The 22,596-nt window shown below is 39.6% G+C and overlaps 4 protein-coding genes across 6 annotated transcripts in view; 2 read left to right on the top strand and 2 right to left on the bottom strand.

The window, feature by feature from the left end:
- Positions 1-144: 144 nt before the first annotated feature.
- LOC135171281 (m7GpppN-mRNA hydrolase) lies at positions 145-2,139 on the bottom strand. The gene is made up of 4 exons (XM_064137727.1): positions 1,920-2,139; positions 1,101-1,751; positions 870-1,005; positions 145-758 (listed from the first exon to the last, which is right to left on the bottom strand). The coding sequence occupies exons 1-4, from the start codon at positions 1,964-1,966 to the stop codon at positions 348-350; spliced, it is 1,245 nt and encodes a 414-aa protein (XP_063993797.1). The 5' UTR covers positions 1,967-2,139; the 3' UTR covers positions 145-347.
- Positions 2,140-2,231: 92 nt separating this feature from the next.
- The window catches only part of LOC135171266 (zinc finger protein ush), a 72,937-nt gene continuing 52,572 nt past the window's right edge, over positions 2,232-22,596 (top strand). Inside the window, exons 1-2 of one of the 3 annotated variants that reach the window (XM_064137696.1) lie at positions 2,232-2,770; positions 8,558-8,706. In XM_064137696.1, the coding sequence (XP_063993766.1) occupies positions 8,667-8,706 (40 nt within the window). In that variant the 5' untranslated portion in view covers positions 2,232-2,770; positions 8,558-8,666. Of the gene's footprint in view, positions 2,771-8,279; positions 8,707-22,596 lie in introns of those variants that run through there. The other 2 variants (XM_064137698.1, XM_064137695.1) reach the window with 2 other exon arrangements.
- Positions 2,764-5,759, top strand: LOC135171272 (uncharacterized). The gene is made up of 2 exons (XM_064137712.1): positions 2,764-3,242; positions 3,479-5,759. The coding sequence occupies exons 1-2, from the start codon at positions 3,129-3,131 to the stop codon at positions 5,288-5,290; spliced, it is 1,926 nt and encodes a 641-aa protein (XP_063993782.1). The 5' UTR covers positions 2,764-3,128; the 3' UTR covers positions 5,291-5,759.
- Positions 5,751-7,751, bottom strand: LOC135171279 (mitochondrial chaperone BCS1). The gene is made up of 7 exons (XM_064137724.1): positions 7,516-7,751; positions 7,109-7,300; positions 6,881-7,020; positions 6,604-6,798; positions 6,293-6,526; positions 6,061-6,231; positions 5,751-5,968 (listed from the first exon to the last, which is right to left on the bottom strand). The coding sequence occupies exons 1-7, from the start codon at positions 7,644-7,646 to the stop codon at positions 5,751-5,753; spliced, it is 1,281 nt and encodes a 426-aa protein (XP_063993794.1). The 5' UTR covers positions 7,647-7,751.

Here is a 22,596-nt window from a genome sequence, read left to right as displayed (position 1 = left end):
TTTATATGAATTGCTTACCTAATTACACTTAAAATTTCTTTTTATCATCACGACTTTCTTTCTGCTGTTACTGTACATGTTAATTACAATGGATGATCATTAATAAATCCTTAAAATTATTTCGCCCTACACTGCCCTGGCTCATACCTTGAAAAAACTTTATTTCCATCTCTTCATGTATAATTGCCACATAAAAATAAAAAAGAAATAGTACATGAGCAGCGGCACTGAGATCACATCATTAATACTTAATCCGAATGGCGTAGTATCATCAATATCACATGTCAAGTATTATAAATCGTACAGTAGAATTTCATTTTTTACATCAGGAAAAACTTAGTAGATAATTAAAGACAATGTAGCACCGCTTGCTTGTCAAATGAGAAGTCCCTCCACGATATGGCGCAGAATTGATTGCCACCAGACTCTCGAGAATTGAGTCTCATTCTTCTCACAGCATCGTTTAGAAATAGCTGGACATTCTGATCTTGTTTGTCGGTTTCAAACCGAGATTTTCGTTGATTTCGCTTGACGAATGTTTGAGACTCAATTCTTGGGCTTTCACTCAATACCTTGGCGAGGGCTGATGGAGATTTTGTGCTCCTATCGTCACCGGAGTCACCAAATAAATTCCTTTTGATTGTTCCTTTGGAATTTTTATCAACATTTTTGAATATATTCTTATTCGTTGCGGTACGACGCCAGTTCAGTGGAGATGTGTTGGCCTGGCGTTCGTTCTTGAAATCAGAGAATCCATTCTATAAAAAATAAATCATTCAATTATTGTTTTTGATTCAACAGATCTTGATTTTTTTATTGGAACTTGAAGCAATGAGTAATAAAAATATTTTGCATCATAATTTTCTAACCTGTAATGGGAGTCCTTGACGTCTCATCCTGGATCCACTCTCAGCCTCCCCCAGGGACTTATGCCTGAATCTCTTGGTAGTTGTTGACGGTTGTCTATCCTTCTGTTGTCTTTCCAAAACCCAGCGTTTCATTCGTCTAATTAAACAAACAATTTATAATTTATTCTCCTCGTAATAGAGTGGACGTAATACTCTTTATTTTTCAATACCCATTGACTTGACAATATTTACCTGACAAAAGGAACCACCATGAAAAATGCATTTGGTCCAACCCCCATCTTGACCTTAGGTGTCATATCCTTTGGATTATTGGGCAAATCCATGAGTGAAAACCACTGGACACTCTTGATCTCCTTCCTTGTCCTAGGTGCGAACGTAGTGTCCTCGTGCACCCCAGTGATAATGTACAGCCTGACAAGCCTGTCATTGATAGTCGCCTCGAAGTACTCTTTATCATCAATCAGCTTGGAGATGTCGAATCCTGTCTCCTCCAAGACCTCCCTGACAGCGCAGTGACTGGGATCCTCATCCTCATTGACTTTTCCCTTTGGAAAACCCCAGCTGTTCTTTGCCCAATAGTTCTGCACAAGTAGTACCTTTGTCATGTCTTCATTCATGACTATTGCTCCAAACGTTGGCACATTCTGCTTGTAATCTCTCCACTCCTCCAGCACAGCCTCTATTCTGCCTAGATTTGGCTTGAGAAAGGGGATGTGATTGAATAGGTGGGCAGCAAATTCTTTCATTCCACATGACTGGAGATTGCGAGGGTTCTCCTCAGTACAGTAAAAATCAATGTAGAACCAGTGGGCTAGCTCTACTTGGAAGCAGATTCTCACCAGGTCTTTTCGTCCCTCTTCAGGCACGTTGATGATGAACCGACTAAAAAATTCCAAAAAATCCATGAACAGTCGTACGAGATTATTAACAATCGTTAGTTGATCCTCATGATCATTGTTTATAATTAATTCAAATAAGTCTATGAAAATTTACTAAAAATTCAAAATAACATTGTAAATAGCTCCAATTATACATAAATGAAACACTAACCTGCTCAGATCGTCCAGAATATCCAGTGGAATAGAGTGCTGCGACATTGTTCACTGAATTAAGTCTTCCTCGTATGGTCCAAATAACTTAGAAACTATTTTCTATAAATTTTCGGTTATATACTGTCCTTTGTGTACTTAATAATGACGTGAAAATTATTATCGAACTGCGTCACGAAGTGGCAAGCACAAGAGACAAACTAAGAATGACTGGAACGAGTGCCAGGCTCTCTAGGTATAGCTGCAGGAACTACAGCACCACAAACTATACAGCACTTCCCCCACTCATCTCACACACCGCCGAACCAATGAGCGTTCAGATGCTGGGATTACAGTGGAGGTGACGCCAGCGTCAAAATTATTGTCTGCTTCAAATAAATCGCCGGATAATCCAGTAATAGACGGGAGAAAGTGATTTTAATTACCAAAGTACGTTCAGTAATGTGTAGTAATGAGTTTTCTGTCCCCCATTGCTCCAGGGAGAACATCTACGAATGTTTTTTCACGGTTTTTCAACGTTTTGCGTTTTTGTATAGACCAAACTGTACATAATTTGTTGGAGCTGGCGTGTTGATGGTAGCCATTGTTGCACAGAAATTGACAATGTTGTGACGCCCAGTTCTCTTTGTTACGGTGAAACAAGTGATAAAAAATTAGTGATGCTGGGGTGAATATGGACCAGCAGGGACGCTGAATGTGTTTGTGGAGATGAAGAGACTCGAAGAGGAGCTTGGACTCATATGAGTTGAGAAAATCGAGGGAAAGATGGTGGACAAAAGATTTCCACGGACTGTACAGCTGATGGAGTTTTATTGACTGGTGACGACATGATAAATATTCAATTTTTGTGAGGTATTTTTCGTTATTTTTCATAAAACATTATTTTTCTGCAATTTTATAAACCGAAGGGCTCGAATAATACGACACATTCGTCCCCTCTACCTGCCATATTACATTAATCCGGGATTTTGTGCTAATGACCACCGACCCTCCAGCATTACCTGTCATTAGTTAATTACTTTTGCGTCGGTATTCGAATGCGTGAAATAAATTGGAACTTTGAGGATTATGTTTGCAATTGTGAACATGTGGGTTCTTTGTCTTGTGATTCGCGACATGACAATCGCGGGGGAGAAATGCAAATAACTCAGTGCGCGGATCATTAGTGTGAGTGTTTGAATCTGTGGAGAAGATTCCTAATTCCTGAAAAATGGGGAAGACAAGAGGAGTGCATGAGACCACTCCAGAGCTGAGGAATCGGATGGTGGGAATGTACGAGGCTGGACTTGGCCTGCGAGACATAGCAGCAGCGATAAATTGCTCTGTAAGTTGTAAAGATAATTAGCATTCTATTGTCCAATGTGTTCGTACAATATGAAAATTTTAATTTTCGACAGTAAGTATCTTTCCAGGTAATCCTCCAAAGTAAATCCTTTAAAATCCACTCCCACCATTCAATTTTCCATCCACAAATTCCCCTCTGACGTCTCACACAACTCCTTTACTTCACAAATCCTCATAAAAGTCGTAAAAAATAAATTCTCCAATTCCAATTTTTAGCAAAGAACAGTAAAACGGTGGCTGAACCGCTTCGACAAGGAAGGCACAGTGGAGACTCGTGAGCGATGTGGTAGGAAACGCGCGACAACCAGCGAACAGGACGACGCAATCGTCCGTCTTGCAACCCAGACCCCTATCACTGCAGCGAAGGCTGTCCTCCCAGCGTTGGGCCTCAACTGTTCCGTCGACACAATCCGCGAACGTCTCCACAAGGCAGGAATTCACAACTGGAGTCCCTCCCGAAAGCACATCCAGAGGATTCCCCTGGGTGAGGCTGAAGGAGCGGCTCTCCAGCAGGCAGTCTGGCGTCCCACTGGCACCCAGTTAGGCAAGAAGAAAACCCCGAAGGTCCCTCCAAGAGCCAAATCAACAGCTTCAAAGATGAAAAAGAAAAAAACCATTAAAAAAAATCCTGTGAAGGAGTCCAGTGCTCCTGAAGCCCCTGAAAAGCAGTTGGAGGCCCCCCAGATGGAGTTCAACCCCCCTCAGGCTATCACCCACTGCCCTGACCTTGCACAGCTTCCCCAGCCCCAAATAATAGATAGCCAGAGTCAATTTCAAGCCCAGCCTATTCCCAACCCCCAGCAGATGTACCAGCAGCATCAAGACCTCAACATGTCTCAGAACTGGCCTCTGGATTTGGTCCAAGCCCCTCAGACTCAGAGTCAGTACCTTCAGAGCACCGATAACCTTCCCCCAACATCCTCTCACCTCCAAGAACTGTACCCCCAGAACAATCATCACCAGCATCACCCACTCGAGCCACAGCAGATCAACCTGGAGCCCCGCAGCAAACCAGTGAACGTCTCTGAAGGTTCATCCAGCTCGAATTCCTCGACCGAGAGCCAGGAAGTGAATGATTCTTCGAAGAAGACTGCGGAGCCTGCTGCTGGATCAGAGCAGATCGTGAAAGAAGATCAGTCTGAAGGAAATTCAGAGAAGAGGAAGAAGGGAGGGAAAGCCAAGGGAACCCTGGAGACGTCAGTCGAACTGAGAAACAGGATGATTGGTATGTCCCAGGCTGGACTATCAACGCTGTCAATAGCCCTCGCCATCAGCAGATCCGAGAGGACAGTCAAGAGGTGGCTGGAGCGTTGGAGGAAGGAGGGAAACGTCCAGACGAAGGAGAGAAAAGGGAGGAAAAGAATCACTACCAAGGAGCAGGACGATGCTATAATTGCCCTGGCAACGCAGAACCCTTTGACAGCCGCCAAATACGTGGCTCCAGCCCTCGGACTCAACTGCTCAGTCGACACCATCCGCGAGCGACTTCACAAAGCGGGAATTCACAGTTGGAAACTTGGGAAGAAGCCCGGTGAAGGGAATGCTGTGCACACCGTACACCTCTGGCAGCCCAGTGGCAACAGGCCCAACAGACCCAGGATTCTCAGGAAAAATAGTGGGAAGAAGATTGCGGGGAAGAAGCTCGAGAGCAAGAAGACCGTTGGGAAAAAAGAAACGAAGAAAAGTCAGGAGAAGATCGTCGAGGAAGAGGTCCAGGTGCCCAATGTCCCTGTTGAGAGTGTTCAGGCACCTCAGCCAGTTCCCAGCATTGAACAGGGGACTATGCAGTTCCACGATGAGGGAATGAATGGGTACAGTTCCAATCCCAATGTTCTCCAGCCCGTGCTCACTCCTCTGACCCCCAGTACCTCGGGACAGGGGATGCATGTGGCACAGGTCATGAGGCCTGATTGCAGGATGGCTACAGGACAGGTTCCTGGGTATTCCTCATGCATGGTAGGAAGTGGGCATGGGCATATGGAGCAGCCTGATCCCCTTAATTATGAACCGTACATGTGGAACTTCTAGGGGATAGGCTGGAAGCAGTGGAGGATGCACTGGTAGCAAGAGACCCGGGTTTTGGTTGACAGTAAAGGGGATTTTTTTGATAGAAATCACCTTTACTCTAGTGTTGCCTTCAGATTATTGTATATTCGATTGAATATGAGTGATATTTTCTCCATTTTTATGACGATTTATTTGTTTAAATGATTCTATGATAGTGTATTATATTCTGTTCCTTCTTATTTCATAAAAATGGGGAAATCTGTCAATTAATCTATCACATGAGGAAAATCTACCAGTGACACATTTCCATTCTGTTTCACGAAAACGTCTGTATGATTCCAGTTTAATGAATTAGCTTTAGATGAAACAAATGATGCAATCAAGGTCAAGCCCAAGTGATAATTTTTACCTAAAATAATGAAGGATTATTACTTTAAAAATTTATATTTACTGTACGTGTCAAGTGAAATACACAGAATTATCAAGTGAGCTCCCAGATTTGTGCGACATTATTGAGAACTTCATCAGGAGAATTTTTGTGGAACATGAAGAAGCCCTGTATCTGAGCTGGACTAACGTTCTTCTTGAAGCTCATCACACTCTCCGCGAATTGTTTGGCTAGAGCTTGGGCATTTGTCCCCTCAGGTCCTCTGTAGAACCTGAGGAACATCTGCTCGAGTTGGCTGGCACTGCACCACCCTGAAACATCAATCGATGGTTAATTTTGATCCTCAGTTCATCAAAAAATCATTATGTCCTAATCGTCTGATTTATCTCTTCATTTTCATTACCAATGTACTCCTTAACGTCGACTCTTCCTGGTCTGACCAAGGCTGGGTCTAATCTCTCCAGGTAGTTTGTCGTCATGAATAGAATTCGGGCCTCAGTGGATGCCACTCCATCGAGACAATTCAATAGTCCACTGAATGTGACTCTGTTGAGCCCATCGAATGCAGCTTTCACTACAATCAGAAGAGGTTTTTATTAAACAATTGGATATTTAAAAATAATAACGTGACTCACTCTCTTTGGTTTCTGTCCGACTACTGAAGGCAGCATCAACATCCTCGAGCAGGATGATGGTCTGCTGGGGAGCCACTGCCAGGAGATGGTTCAGTCGATCATCAGTCAGTCCTCTCTCTGACAGATTTAGGACGCAAATTCCTCGCTCAAGTTCAGCAGCTAGGGCTGTGATGAACGAGGATTTCCCACAACCTGGGGGGCCGTGGAGTAGGTAACCTCGTCTGTAGGGAATTCCTGAAAATGATTCAATTGAATCCAACTGATTTTCCTTGATATTAAAAACGTGTTTCCTCTGTCCTTATGAGCATTACCTCGATCACTGTACCATCCAGGATTTTCTATAAACTCCCTGCAGTCCTTCACCAGTCTCTCAGCAATTCCTTGATCCAGAACCACTGAATCGATTGGCCTCTTCTTCCTGGGGTGACCAAATTGCCTCCACTCACTTCCCATCGCTGTATACATTATCGTCTTCCCTTCGTGTTCCTTCAGGGCCATTTGTCTAGCTGGAAACCCAAGGAATGTCGATCATGAATTGAAATTGTCTTCTCCAATGCCCTTTGAGCAAGTGGGACTCTCAGGGCTTACCTTCCTCGAGGATGTCGAAGTAAAGATCTCTGTTACTCCCAAGAGCAGTCAGCACAACTGTCTCCCAGGGAATCCCCATGTGCAGGTCAAGTGTCTGCTGTTCTCGAGTCCTCTCAACCCTTATCCAGTTGCCTTTATATCTTTTTCAATTAGTAATCGTTTTTTTTCGTTAAAAATACGTGTTATGCAGCTGGAGGAGGAACTTGGGCAGAAGGGAAATGATCGTACCTGAAGAAGTGAGTTCCAATACTCGGGATGAACTCGTACTTCGTCTTGACACTTCCAGTGTCTTTTAATTCGAAGCTAGTCTCCACGGACAGGTGCTGGGTCTTCTTGGCTCCCTTGTGGGTGATCCACTGGAGCAGCCATTGATAACTCTTGTCTCGACAAGGTACCTCCAGGGTTATCATGTAGTGACGCCTAAAAAAATTAATTCCAGCACTTGTACACGAAAGTAAATATTATTATGTACCATATAATATTATGTGGTACCACTGGTATCATCACATCAGTACAAAATATTTAATTAAATAATGATAAATGACTTTAGGGTACTTTGACAGCGGTTTAATTGGCTCCAAAGGATTTATCATCTTTAGAAAAATTGATTCTTCACCACAAAATTAATTATTTACCTAAACAAAACCATTGCAAATTGGCTACTCTTTCGGAGCATAGCAGCTCCAATCCCCAGCCCAGCCAATCCAAACCCCGCACCAAAATACGGATTGTCGGAAAGTGTTTGGAAATACTCCACAATCGTCATTTTATTTTTTATTTACCACGTCCCCCAACAATCCTAACTATTCACCCAATCACCACTTCGCCCTTTTAACAATTAAAAAACAACATAACCTATTTCCTTTCACCTAAGAGGTACATAACCTCACCCGATCGTCGATAATCTCGCGATTATGTTTACCGACCGGGCAACACCCTCCGTCGATCGTGTACCGATGGGGCGCACATCCCTCTCACTTACCACCGCAAACATAAATATTTGAACTGATAAGAGTATCTAATGTAAATAGAATCAGCGTAAACACCACTCGAACGCATATCACGACATCTTCTCAAACATCGATTAACCCCAGGTGAAATAAAAACAAACGAAATCACTTCGGGGAAGCGATAATCCTTCTGAGAAAATTGGGGGATTTATTATCGATTCGTTGTCATCAGATTTTCAATAAATTCATCAGCAGAATTAATTCATTATACAGTGCATATACAGTGGATGAAGGGGCGGAGTCTGTATTTTTCCCACCTCAGTTCTCCCATCGAATGAACTCCCACTGGCACGTGTGCGAGAGAGAGAGAGAGAAGGCAGTAGCATCCCTTGACTCGAGCACTCGAGTCACGCCGCGTGCTGAGGGAGTGGGGGTATTGTTTAGCGCGAGTTTGTGCTTTAGTTGCCCGCTAACAGCGGCAGAGGGATGATGTGTTGTGGCGTGATGTGTTCCGAGGGTTTATAATTCGTGTTTTGTCGACAAACCTCCGGTGTTTCGGGCATATTATCAATTCTCGTGTGCATTTAATATCAAAGAGTTGTAGATTGTAATGATAATGTCCAGTGAATGGAACTTGAGTGCTCTTGAGTGTCTGTAATCCCGCTTCTGCATTCCCGTTGTTCCTGGCATTTTATGGTTTTTTTTTTGTTTTACGTGTTGTGTTTAGTCAAAAACGGGTATTGAGTACGTCCATAACCTGAATTAACGCCGTTATCCTGTGTGCTGGGGTATGATTTCCATTGTTTGGTGATGGATGAGCCGAGAGGAGGGGGAGGATGTCACGCCGCAAACAGAGCAATCCGAAGCCCCTGAAACGTGAGTCCATTTTGCTTATATGCATGTTTACGTGGGAGAAGGTGGATTAAACCTCTGTTATCATCGATATTATCATTTTGGGGGGACTATAGAATAAGTACTGACTAATCGTCATTGTTAAATCAAGAGATATTAATCATGGGAACAGAATTTGGCGTTCTCCATGTTTTAACATTTTGTATTTTGGACTCGATGTCCAATGATCGATATCTCAAAATCGGTAGAGTGAATTTCAATATTTCTGGTCTCATTTTGAAGGTGTGTTTTCCACCTTCAAAATGAGCACTGATTTATCCAGATCCCATCGCTGGATCGCGAGATATTCGCCATGGGAACAGACATTACCGTTGGCCAAATTTTACCGGATTTTCAATCGCCATTTTCTCGGAATTGGCATAGTCGATTTCAAAAGTTTTTCAGTCAATTCGAAGGGTTTGTTTTCACTCTGACAATAATATTGGACTTATTCAAATTGTATCGTACAGTCAGAAGATATCGATGATTGAAGGGGGATTTATTTTTCCACCTTCTCTTATCAGTTTATTTTGTTCATTAAACGCCAAGGGAAAACGGTTTATTCTTTCTCTTCTTGTGTATGTCGTTCTGCGTTTGCTTTGTTGTCGGCTTATCCACCGGATTTGTTATGTATACGTGTTATCGAACAGAACATTAGTCCTGGTCCTATCGCGCATGATAAATACGCGATACTGACTCTCCATGAAAGAGTTGACGAGCTACTTTTTTTTTTTCTGGGGGCATTTTTTCGATTTCTCCTGCGAGTTTAGCTTCCTTTAGTGTGACACGCGTCACGTGGCCCAAAGGCTTCAACTTCTGGCGGGAAGTTCAATACGACACGGGCAATTTATAAATTTTTTACATTTTTATTGGACAAATTAAATTGACTAGGGGTTTTTTTTGTTAAAGTTCTATCACTTAATCATGTATTTCGTGGGAGCATAGGGAGAAATACAGGGAAAAGTTTAATTACACTCTCCTTCTGAATAAATTACATTCGCTGATTTATAATGGCACGTTAAAGATCTTTCAACTGCCAAATTAGAGTCATAATTGCTGTCGATTAATGAGAGTTCCTGGTACCATAAATTGCTGGGGTAATTTAAGAGTATTGGACACGTGGACGTTTTGATATAATTCAGGGTTTGAGGATTTAATGTTTGACCAGCACTGGTTATGGGCAGCATTGAGGACGGTATGTCGTGGATACTTTCACGTGGGGGACTTGTGGAACAGGTCTACGGTCTTACCTGGTTATTTGTATATTTTTTTTTGCGATTTTTTATGGGTAAAATATCAACAAAATCAGGAATAATAGATTTATTATATTTTTTCGTTTCCCTGATTGCAGGAAAATAATCGAAATTCTTTGGGCCTTTCATTGACATAATTTTTTATCTTTTTCAAGTCGTTAAAAAGTCATGATCGAGCATATGGTCACTTGGGTAATTTTATTGAAACACCATATAAAAAATAACTTCAAGAGAGAAAAATTGTTTAGGTTTTTGAAGAAGAAATTTCGAGTTTTCAGTTTCATTTTTCTGATTTTTTATTTTCGGGTAAAATTCCACGTTTACATAAAGCACATAATTACAAATAAAATCAATATATTCCCTATAAATAAATGAGTTAAATTTTTTCGCGAAGAAAGTCGTTTCGTTCTCATTATCAATTAATTAAAAAAATGGTAATTAATCGAAAATGATGTACGACATTGAGGCATTGTATCGAGTATACGTGTACAGGTCAGGTTAATACACTTCATGTATATTGGAGGCTCGTGTTAACGTGTGTAGAGAGAGATGGAGAGCTAATTAGTTCCGCGTGTTACAAAGTTAATAACGCCACGCGGTTAATGTCGTCTCTCTTCCCATATTCTTCAGCTATACGCGGTGGGCCCTCATTTCATCCGGTTCGTTGTTTCAATAGCCCAGGCGATTGTTATCATCTCTCGAATAACATCGATCACACGATAAATTTGTCGATGGGATTTTTCGTGAAGGTGTGGAAAGCCATTTATTTCTATTCGTCTGATTGTTGTTTTTTTTTTTTTCAACTTTAATGTGCTTTCGGTGGGTGCATTAACATTTTAATGTTGAATACGGGCTTAGGGGTATCTGTGGAGTCATCGCATCCTTAGGGTACGTCGAGGGCATCCTGTGGTGAGGCCGCAATCACCCCCTGGTGAGGCGACACGTCAAATTAATAACCGATGATTTTATAGTGGGCCTTATTGAATCGTGTTCACGGATAAATAATAATCTGGAGACACCATCTTGTAATCTTGGGAGTAGGAAGGGTGTGGGGAGGAGGGGGTAAGGGGGGGGTGGGATGATGTATGGGATCTAAGGAGGTTCAGGGTGTGAACGTAATGTCAGGTTCAGGGAATTTTACCGTTTGCTGTTGAAAAATTAAGCGTTAAATATCTCAGGGATTTTTTTAAATCAGTAATTAACATGGGATTTCATCCTGTTATTAATTAATGTAATTTAATTTCTGGGATTGACCGACAGGGGAAATTATTCAAAAATTTATTACTTGAATTTTTAATTCGTTAAAAAAAAATTGCTGATGGATTTTAGGGAGAAATATAAATAAATATCTTTTGATATTCGATAATTAGATCGTTTTATCGTTCATTTCACCAAAAATTGAGGGAAAAAAAAAAGTTTTTTCATTTTATTCGTCTCGTTTTCCTCCATTTGACCACAGAATTAAATAAAAGGCAATAGATATCGGAGTCAATCTTTTTCGTCTCTCCACTGCTGGTGGCATTACACTGAATCTCTCTCACGGTCGTCACCCGGGTGTCGGACAGAGTGGCTTCTCCCCCCCCCCCACCCCCCTCATCTTGATATATTTTTTTTTTTTCGTTTATTTCACGTAAGGGATAAGGATTACAATAAAGGATCGAAAACCCATGGGGGTAAAAACAACTCGTTTGATTTTTCATGGTACTGTTGGTGTGTGGTACGATGGCCGATGGATAGTAAAGAGTCGCAAATCCCTCGTCGGTGTCTTTCTTGGTCCTGTTCATCGTGTCTCTACCCTTTTACCATCTTCTTTCAACTTGTGTTAAATGTACATTGCAATGTATGCGCGCCTCTGGTTCTCCACTTGGCCGCGTACAGTTTATCAGTGTCGATCGGTGGAGGCGGCCATCGGTGCACAGCCGAAGAAACTACCGGGGGGGGGAGAGGAGAAGCGAAGGAAAAAAAAAAATTAAGTTGAGAAAAATTAAATAAAAATAAGAGAAGTTTGAAAATTTATTGTATCGATTCTACTGAACAATTGCGTTATTTGTCGATTACAATTAGCAATAAAGTATAGTATTTCAGTAATTATTTAAGGGGAGGAATGAAATTCGTTGGGAAAATTATTTTTCATATTTTTAAAGTCAATTTTTTATTGAAAAGAAAGCGTTTAAATGTTGAAAACAAAAGGAGAATATCGCGATTGATCAGAGAAGTTGGTAGATACACACACATGTACGATTACGAGGGTTTAAAGCAAGTTGGTTTAGTGGTGAGGGAGAGAGAGAGAGATGGAGAGGACGAAGGGCGAGCCTACAAATTGCTACATAGCATTGTGGTGTCACTCCAACCTCCCGAGAGACACTGCCAGGACACGGCTACGGCATCACTGGAATGGTGTCCTGGCGCATTTCTCTTCACCTCCCCCCTCCCCCCTCCCTTTACCCTTTCCATCGTCTCGATTATATAAAATCCGAGCTTCGACAAGCTTCTTACCTCCGTAATTTTTTTTTTCTTTTTTTTTATTATCAAATTACTGTTACTCAAGACAATTTTTTTTTATCGCAGTACGTGACAATTTGTCGGTTATTTATTTATTAGTTTCGTGTGATTGTCGGGAAAATGTACTATCGGTTGGAATTTACGATGATTTTTTGTTGTTATTTTATGACTGACGGATTGGGCATTTTCTTTGTTCAAAGAACGACTCGTGATTCATGATTATCTTGTACATTTTTTTTTTTTTGTTATTACTATTATTCTTATGGTATATGAGGTACATTGACATGATGTGGTGGTGGTAGGTGGTCTTATTAGCATCAGTTGGCAAATTAATAAATAATTATTCTTATTATTTTGATTTTCATGCGAATGAGGTTCGGGTGGGGTGGAAAATTCTACAGTTGGAGAATGTGGTGGTGGGGTTAGGGGAAAATGGTTGGGTAGAATCGTGGTACGTGACGGTACGGACGGGTTAAAATCTCTCGTATCGCCCGGCTATCGAGCTCATTACGCTAATATTCACTCGAAATGCTGGCCGATACGGTATCTCGATCGTGCTCCGCACTCCGTAAAGGCCTTTTCGCGATTCGCTCGCGACCCAGTGTTTGTATGTGAAATGCATCCACTGTTGTCTCTACTGGTTGTATTCCATGTGTATTGAATGCTGTGTGTACACCTATACACGTGTATTATGCATTCATTTGCAAAATATTTTTCGTACGTTTTAATAATAAAATTCAAAAATGAAAGATTATATTTTATCGGGGGAGAATTTGCTGAACGAATGAATTGGTAATATCATTAATTTTCGTGATTCATTATTTATTTATTTTAACTTCATTCGATTTCTCATTTATGCATCAATTGCAGGAGAATAATTAATGAACAGTTAGGGAACAAGTCGTGAAAATGTATTTTCAATTTTTTTTTATGTTCAATTAGTATTATTTATTGGAATATCAGTAACTTCCAGGTTTCAATAAATTTTTCTGTTGAAAAATGAAGAATAATTTTGCCCATTTGTGCTTTACATTTCATGGATGTGTCGTAATGATAACGAAAACTGGGTGCCCCCATGGATTTTATGAGTATTTTTTTTTTTTTTATTTCTATTTATTTATGGTATGTGTGGGTTTTCTTCGGGCCGATGCATCGCATATTTGTTAAGTGCACAAGCGCACACACGGCCAACGATTATCTACGCACGTGTGGCTGCTTTATAACCACCGCATGTGAATCCGCAGTTCAGGATGATACAAAGATTATTGTTCTAGGGAAAGAAATGCGCATCATCTTCAGAATAATATAGTATAAATAAATTGATAATAAGGAGCAGATTTTTGTACCCAGATAAACAATTTTAAACAAATTAAAAATGGAAAATGTATTTTTTTTTATGTCGGATAGGGTGAGTTATTGATTTAGGGGATATTGCATCTTCATTTCGTTAAGACCCTTTCGTTGGCCCTTGGTGCAGTTTAGAAATCAGTGATATCGATAATTCAGGTGTTAATTAGGGGGTTGAGGTGGTGGAAACAGCCGGTGGATAATCGAAATTACCGGGTAGGGTGGGTTAACATCGGGCCTCAAGGCGCCGACACTTGTTTACACCGGACAAATACGTCCCTAAGGGTGGAGTTTACGGGATAATTGGGCCCTTAAGCCAGTAGCATCGTATTCTTTCTGTTTCTACAACAAATATTAGTTTGTTCTTCTCAGAAATACGGAAAACTAATTGTTAACGTGTTTTATTACAGCTTTCCCATAAATATTTATTTTGTTGTTTAAAAATACGCAAGTAGAGCAGTTAATTATTCATTTTCGACCATAGTATTAATGAGATTAAAGATTTTTAAAGGGTAAAGACCTGTCAGGGAATGAAAAATCGATTTTTAGGGCACGTTCCGGGTAAAAAGTTACTGTTTAATGCAAAAAAAAATTTTTTCTGCATAAAGATAAGTTAACAATTGAGTATGTAATCCCTCCAGATACAATGGAGGACAGAAAAAAGTCCCTGGGACGCCCAAAGGGCGGTATTATCTAAAAATGAATGAAAAAAACTGCGAGTCGAAAGAATCCTCACAATGCTGTAATTTTCAGTGTTTGATCTGGGCCCATCTCTCTATGAGGGCTACAGTGTAGGTATTACGAGTTGAACAAGAAAGGGAAAACATTAGCAAACGTGGAATGGATGTAGGGGGAGGTTTTGGTGGTAAATGCCTCTCCTCTTTATTTCAAAAACCCGCATTATTATTCCGTTGGAGATTGTCCGGCGATCCGTCCCATTTTACCGAAGCCCATGCGAGTCCTCACCTTCTTATTTATGGATGAATTCCCTTTTAACTTTCAGCCTATCCCCACCTCTCGACTGTTTCTTTTGTTAAACACATCATTTTTATTTTATCCGACATTTCTTTTTATCTTTTACCGTTTCACTGCGAAATTTTCAGTCTCTGGATTTATTCGTTAATTATTAATAAATGGTAGGGTCGAATATGAAGGGATTAATATTCGTTAATAGGTGAGGAGGGAGTTATCCGGGTAGTGCATTTGTTAAGAATAATTAATCCACTGTGTCAGGTGAATTAAATCATTATTGACGTTAATTATTTCTAATTTTGTTTTTTTTTATCATAAAAATTCTTTTCGTTATCGTGATAACATCAGGGAGTCATGGGAATTAATGGAATATTTAATGACTCCATGATTTTAAGTCTCAGTTTGATAAGAATACGATCATCGAAGAAAAAAAAAATTAGTGATTAATCTGTCGCGACGTTTGAATGATTTAAAGGGAATGAGAATGGCATGTAATATTAACCAGTGCATAAGTGCAATATCTCGGATAACGATAAAGTGTTTTTCACAACGGAATCAGTGTTAATTGATGTTTTCACTTGGGTCTGTCTGCGTTGCGATGCAACCGAGACATTCTGATAAAAACCATTAGCATACACACATACGATTGTTGGTATTTACAAGGGAAAGAAATGGTCATTGTCTGTCTGTGAAGACAAGAGAAATGTTGTAGAGTGTACACTTGTGGTGAGGATCTATACTTCTTCTTGTTTTTATTTTTATTTTTCATTAAAAAATTTTATTATAAACTTTTTTAATTTCTTTCCAATCGTATCAATACGACTCGAAGGCCGATACCCTCCCGGGTGATCTCTCGGACAAGACAACAATGCAATCGCTCTTTCATTTCTGCGTATATCGTATGCTTGGAAAACAGCTGATACTGAATATTATATTTAGAGGGACGATATCATCAGTGAGATTGATTAAAAAAAAAAAAATCGTCAAAATAATAACGATAATTGTCTCACTATTTACAAAATCATTGAATTTAATTTGTTAAAAGGTGATGGAAACTACCAATTAGTCTATTAACATTAATTACTCAACTCTCCTCATTACAACTCCAATATTTTATTTATAAAATCAATAAATAAATCATTTATGTTATTTTTCACACCAAAAATGATTTTATTTATTTATTTATTTTCAGAAGAAAAATTTAAAACGTAAAATAACCGATGGACATACAATTTGTTAATTTCCATTTCACTTTTGACGTAAATGTTTTACTAAAAGACTATACATATGTAATAGTATAATGAATGAGTGGCTCTCGTGGCCCGTGCGCCACTACTATACATAACACCCGTTGGTGTAGGCTCTCCTTCTCGATTCCACCTTCTCGTTGGGATGAGGGGGAATAAGAGGGGGGTGGGGGGAGGTTGAGGGAGAGAGGAGGGAAGGGGGGGGGCTCCGGTTTCAACAGGTGGGCGTGCGAACGCGCCGCGTTACCGCCTGGAAACTGCCGGCGTGTGTCAGCTCTCTCGATCGCCCACGTCGCACGTAACTAAACCCACCCCCTCCCCCCCCTACCACCCTCAACATTTGCCTCCCTCCCAACGGGTGCAAACTACAATCGATTTTAAAGCAATACGTGCTTCCAATTATCATTCATCCCTGCGTGCTTTCACGTTCTGGTAGATTGACTTTTTTTTTTTTTTATTTAAAAAAAAAAAAAAATATACGACTTTTTTATTGGATTGATTTAACGGAGTTCGATGAGTCAATAGTAGTTTCTGTATTTTATTTTAAAATTGACACTTGTTCACTTTACTTCTCACTAGAGATATCATTGCTAACATCAATTATGAATTATGTCGGTTAATTTATGTGGTAAAACGAGTAAAACTAATTATGAGTATACGATTATTGGAGGTAGATAAGAGTTGGGAAAATTCGTGGAAAAATATTGTATTAGAAATTATTTTTTTAAATTCACTAATTCATTAATTACAATGTAACCTAAGAAGATTAATAAAATACCTCCACCTCTTCTCCCCCCCCCCCTCACCCTCAGTCATTAATTAATTAAATTGCTCACAATTTATGTTCTCAATCAAGGAAAAAAATTGAAAAAATTCTAGTTAAAATTTTTCGTTAATATTTAATAAATAAAATCAAATGGCGCATTGAAAATTACATCGTCTGAATAAATGAAGAGGTGTGAATGTGTGGAGGGACGTTGTGTGAAAATTATAGCTTCAGTATTTCTGGTGTATTATATACATTGAATACATACTCCCGATCGATTTCCGATCGTACGCAGTATTGCCTGGGTTTTTTACGCTACCTGTCCGCCCACGAGAGTCAACTCAGGACTTATCCAGCATCCAGTGAAGACTGTTTGGTTTGTGGGGGTGGTAAAGGGGGGGGGGAAAGGGAGTGGTTGATGGAGTGAGAAGTGAAATCTATTCGTTTATAAGCCGCACGGGTGTTTATCCATTTCTCGGCCGTTTGTACCATTATATCCTTTATCTACTGCCGAGGCCTTTTGTTTCATTTTCACTCGTAGGCACTTCTGTTGTCTCTCTCATTCCTCAATCCTGTCTTTTCTCAAACTGTCCTACATATATATTTTATGCACTCAACGGGATTTCCGTGATAGGAGACTGAGGTGTGTGTGACGCATATATTTATTTTTTTTTCGCTATAGATTATGGGCTTATTTTTATTCTTGAGAATATAAATACGAAGAGAGGACGATAAGGAGAATAATTGAATAGAATTAGTTTTATTTACAATGTGGAGCAACTAAATTTACATTTTTTATGGGTATTTATGGAATTTTAAGGGTGTGAGGGGGTGGGTAAAGAAGTGAAAATACAACGGACAATAATATTTGAGTGGGGTAAATTTAATGGGGTTCAGAGTGATTTTTTTTAATTGAAAATTTAATTTTTTTGCGCTGATGAACATTCGGAGAATGAAAAATACTGGGGGGGGGGGGGTTGGAAAATTCAAGGGAGGGGGTAGTATTACAAAGTGGGTAGAGGTACACTCGATAAGAAGACATTAGCGACCCGTATGCGATACGAGCGTTCACTTCTGATAAGACCGCACACGTCTAACCAGTGAATATATATATCTATATGTAACCGCCTCCGACTTTTGTTACCTCCCCCTTTTTATTGTACCCACACCTCAACCCCAATCTCCACTACTTTCAAACGTTATGATAACAGAAAAACCTCTCAAACTCAATTGTTTCAACCGAAGAATTGTCAGTTTAATTTTTTCTTTCTTTTCTTTATTTTATATACTTTGATTTTTAGTTTTGATAAATAAGATGGAGGGTTGTATTCTTGAACAATTGTAGGTTGTACAAAAGTCGTTTATCGTATTCGTCTCTTCGGCAAATGCCCTATCTCAGTGATATCCAAGCCCTGGGCTCGTGCTATCACTCGCCCGTATAGCCCCACTGTGGTAGCGATAGCGCTGACTCGCTTCTGGACGAAAACTCTCTTCACCCGCTTTTCCTCGATGCAGGAATGAAAAAAAATGGGGGGTGGGGGGGAGGGGTGAAAATACGGAGAAAATGCGATCGAAATGATATAGGGGAGAGATAGGAGGAGAATAAGTGGATAAAGTTGATGAGTTGAATGGAAAATATATATTTTTTTTTATCATATTAATTTTATTTTCCATTAATTTTCCAATATTTTATTAACATTATAACAAATCATGAATTTCCACGATTTTCATTCAAGTTAATTCAACTTATTCTCTCTCAAAATAAATAAATAATTCAAATTAATTTTCTAGTTCACGAACATCTGATATTTCCTCCTCCAATAGAGTGAATAAATAAATTAAATGTCCTGTCATTTTTTTTTTTAATAGCTTTTCTCATTTTCCATTCTTTCATTACATCAAGAAATGAAATAACTGAAATAAATGATACTGGTATATTTAAATTTTCTCGTAAAATTTCATGCGTAGTATGGAGGGTGGATTTGAAATCATCTCTTCGGCAAGGTTGTTATACAAGATAAAGGGGGAGGTGGGGGTGGAGGGGTGGTTATGAGGTACGACAGTGTGCTTTAAGTAATATAAACGCGAGTTAAGAGACGTGTATGCATAACGCGTAAACGGATGACCGGCTGTATCTCATTGTTTTCATTTCCTTTGGCATAACCGCTGCTAGTGTTCACCGACTGTAAGACGCGGAAATGAAGTGGAGGTAGAAGCAGGTTGGCTCATCCACGAGACAGCAGTTGGGGAGAATCAAGTGGCATAGACTTGTCTCTCTTTTACCTTCTCTCTTACTTATGTTATATTCTAGGGTATGATGAAGGGGGGGTGGGGGGAAGTGGGAGGGTGGGAATTGCCGATTCATCCCTCTTTACTCGGTGAATTGTTCCCCGCATGAAAACGAGATAGATGAGGGGGTGGAGGTAATCGTGTCTGGAATTTTTTTTTTTTTTTTGTAATTTAAATGAAAGAATTCTGTCACATTCGGTACGAGTTTATAACTCCCTGTTTGGATTCATTTATCTCCTAAACTAGGGGTTGTTGGAGAAAATGTTATATTATAGTTTTTGGAGGTAATTTAATTTCCAGTAAAAAATGTTATGTCACTTTTTCTCGTAGAATTGATCATTAACAAGATTTTTTAAATAATTAATCACGGAATCAATCGAGTATTGTCAGTTGTTTTACATCACTTCTCGTTTTTCATTTTGATACGCTTATCTCTTGAGCGAGTAGTTTTAGGAGAAAATGTTGTTGAACATTATTTCCAGGGAATTAAATTTCAAACATAAAATGTATTGTAAGATTTTTCCGTAAAATCACTCGTTATCGATATATTACGATTAACAATAACACGTGAAAATTGTTCTCCATCATTTACACTGTTACTCCACAACTTAATTATTTTCTAACAAATTTTTTATTTTATTTATCCACTTGATATTGTATTTGAGAGGAGATGAACTCGTAGATGATGCTTACAAATCACGTTTCAACCCCTACTACGGAAATTATGAAATCAGAAACACCGGGCACGTAGTTTTGATGTGCGTCAGCATGACTTTTCATCTCCTTCTTATGACAGATAATCACAAACCTTTCATCAAATTCTTTGGTAGATAAAAATTCAGTCATAAATCACTTGATTTTTTTTTTTTCCAACAATATTGTTATATAGTTTTTTTATTGTTATTCAAAAATATTAACCGGAACAAATCAATTCTCGGGGGGAAGAATGCAATAGATCTGGGCGTTGCGACGAAAACGATCGTGGGGTGGCACAAGGGGGTGGGTAAGCGGTGGAAAGGGGGGGGGGTCGAAGTAATGTGCGATATATTCGTCGAGTGTATACAGTATACTGCCTCCACCTATTCCAATATAACGTACTGATAAGGGCGACGAAAACGGCCCGTCGGGCGCAGACCGTAAATATCGAGTGAATCCGGGTGTATGTGCGGTTTACACATACACATACTGCTTCAAGAGGGGGGGTGGGGGTGGGGTGGGATGGGGGGTAGGGAAGCAATTGTGTCCCTTCTTACAAGCTCACACACTTTATCGCGTTTGTATCGTTGGGTCATAGTACTGCCAATTGTTTTATGTCGGTTAAATCTTCACTATTATGTTGCGAATAATTTATTTAATTTAATTAACTCGATAATTAATTAAATAAGAAGTCATTCAATAAGTCCATATGGTCGTTAACATTCTTGGCAATGTCATTGATGAATAATAAATTCAGTGAATTTATTTTCATTAATCAGTCGTCTCAACAATGACAAATAAATTATAAATAAAAAATCTATGCAATGGCCGCACCTTTGTTAACGCTCGGCGTGCGAAGGACGCGTCGATGGTGATATCGATCGACTTGGGTAATTGAATGGGTCGATTGAGCGAGGCCCAGCGGCGAGAAATCGAGTGTATCAGCTTCGATCCCTCCACTTCTCTCTCTTAATTTTTTTTTTTTCTTTACTTCCCTTGTGCGTATGCTGAAGCACCTGTGCGTAAATGCGGGCTCCACTTGGCCTTCATTCGTTTTCACTTTGACATGAGTTGATGTTTGGACAGGGGGGGGGGGGTATAAAGGAGAGGGTGGGTAACACCTGGGTATTTTACCCGCAGTTACCCGCAGCCCGGAAGCACTTGGACACCCGCGAAGTCACTGACTTAACGTTCAATTGATGTTAATTTATGTCACGTAATTCCTTAGTATTTGTGGCAAAGTCCATCCCCTATAACTCAATTAATTAATGCAATTAATATAATTATATTAATTGTATAATTAAAAAATAAAAGAGATTAGAATCACATGAGGGAATCGATCTTCAAATGAAAATTGATAATTTATTTTAATTAAATAGAAAATAAATAATTTTTTCAGTCGATTTTATTTATTAAATTTTCTATCATCAATTGGATGTCCTTTCAATGTCTCCAGGAGTTGTTATCCCACCTCTCTCTCTCTCTTAACATTTAACGATTAGTGTCAGTAGTTAGTGTTGAGTTGGCGCGCGCCCGTTTGATGGTAAATGCCGGCCGCGTTAAATCCTGGAGACGACAAACATCGCAGTTAGACACGAGCGGCTGCCAATCAATTGAGGCGCCTCACTGGAATGCCACGGGAGCTGGTTGATATCCGTGACAAGAATCCAAATCGTGTGCTAATTGTCGCTTCCGTCTTACCGCAGTGCACTCGTTTTTACCGCGGCTTTTTCAAATGCGAAAGACTTTTGTGCCGTTCTTGGTGGATCTGCACGGGGGTAAAGGGGGGGTATGGGGTGCGTAGGGAATTTTTTTTTAAAGTCTTGTCGAGCTGTTCAATCTTGGGGCTATGCATAATGGATGTTTTGTAGGGTATCGCATGTTCCTTGTCAATAAACGAACGTTCTCACTCTCATTTTATTCGATTTAAATTCCGATGAATGAGAGGAGGTAAATATTTAACATTTTTTTTATATTAAAAATTAAATTTTGAGGGTTTTTTCATCGGTGGAAGTCTGGCTATTGTATTGTTTAATAGTTTAGGGGTAATTGGGAAGCTCAAGTCAGGTGATTGCACCCTCAATGCTGTAATTAATTGAAATTTAATCGTCAATTCAGGTGCGGTGCATTCTTCGTGTCATAAATTTCAATTTTATCATCTCGAGTTAATATTAATTTCGTCAAAAAATATTTAATTACATTTTCATGGTCCTACTAATAAGATGTTCGAGGTTACATCAACTACAATTTTATATCAGAATGATAATGCCTCACACCTCGGCTCCCCTTTTGATATCACGTGAGCCAACTCGACTCTCCTTATATCGTAATTTTATGCTGTTAGAAACTATGAATATGGATTCAGGTGGGTCTCATGCAGTTGTTTCGATCGCAACTGCTTTCCTGGCACAAGTACCTCAACCCATTTCGTCATCCCCTGGTCTTACCCACCCCACCATAACACCATAAATTTTTTCATGATTTTTTTTATCAAATGAAAAACAGTAAAATATTTGTTACCATAAAACACATTCAGTATTCCTTAAATCACAAATTAATACATCTAACCAGCATCATCGGGGCTGATCCAATGATGACGTTGATCACTGCATAATTACATATCACAAAAAGTCAATTAAAAAAAAAATTGATGCGGCAAATTACATTCACCTCATTAATTTATTAATTTCTCTTGATTTGAAAATCGTAAAGATGTCATTGTTGGATTAAAATGTGTTCACCAGTTGACTCGTTTGCCTTCGCGGGCGACATTAAAACGATAAATCGTGTCCACTCACTGGTG

Source organism: Diachasmimorpha longicaudata, chromosome 19 (genome assembly GCF_034640455.1).
Source record: "Diachasmimorpha longicaudata isolate KC_UGA_2023 chromosome 19, iyDiaLong2, whole genome shotgun sequence".
Lineage (NCBI taxonomy): Eukaryota > Metazoa > Arthropoda > Insecta > Hymenoptera > Braconidae > Diachasmimorpha > Diachasmimorpha longicaudata.
The sequence above is the reverse complement of the archived record's forward strand: the minus strand, read 5'-3'. Positions and strand labels throughout refer to the sequence as shown.

Bases quoted from the DNA above. Each gene is read 5' to 3' on its own strand.
- LOC135171281 (XM_064137727.1), bottom strand. From the start codon at position 1,966: ATGTCGCAGCACTCTATTCCACTGGATATTCTGGACGATCTGAGCAG. The intron at 1,006-1,100 runs GTAAATATTGTC...TTGTTTAATTAG, and splicing joins ATGGTGGTTCCTTTTGTCAG to ACGAATGAAACGCTGGGTTT. The intron at 759-869 runs GTTAGAAAATTA...TATTTTTTATAG, and splicing joins GTCAAGGACTCCCATTACAG to AATGGATTCTCTGATTTCAA.
- LOC135171272 (XM_064137712.1), top strand. From the start codon at position 3,129: ATGGGGAAGACAAGAGGAGTGCATGAGACCACTCCAGAGCTGAGGAAT. The intron at 3,243-3,478 runs GTAAGTTGTAAA...TCCAATTTTTAG, and splicing joins CAGCAGCGATAAATTGCTCT to CAAAGAACAGTAAAACGGTG.
- LOC135171279 (XM_064137724.1), bottom strand. From the start codon at position 7,646: ATGACGATTGTGGAGTATTTCCAAACACTTTCCGACAATCCGTATTTT. The intron at 6,232-6,292 runs GTGAGTCACGTT...TTCTGATTGTAG, and splicing joins TCGGACAGAAACCAAAGAGA to TGAAAGCTGCATTCGATGGG. The intron at 5,969-6,060 runs GTAATGAAAATG...TTGATGTTTCAG, and splicing joins CGACGTTAAGGAGTACATTG to GGTGGTGCAGTGCCAGCCAA.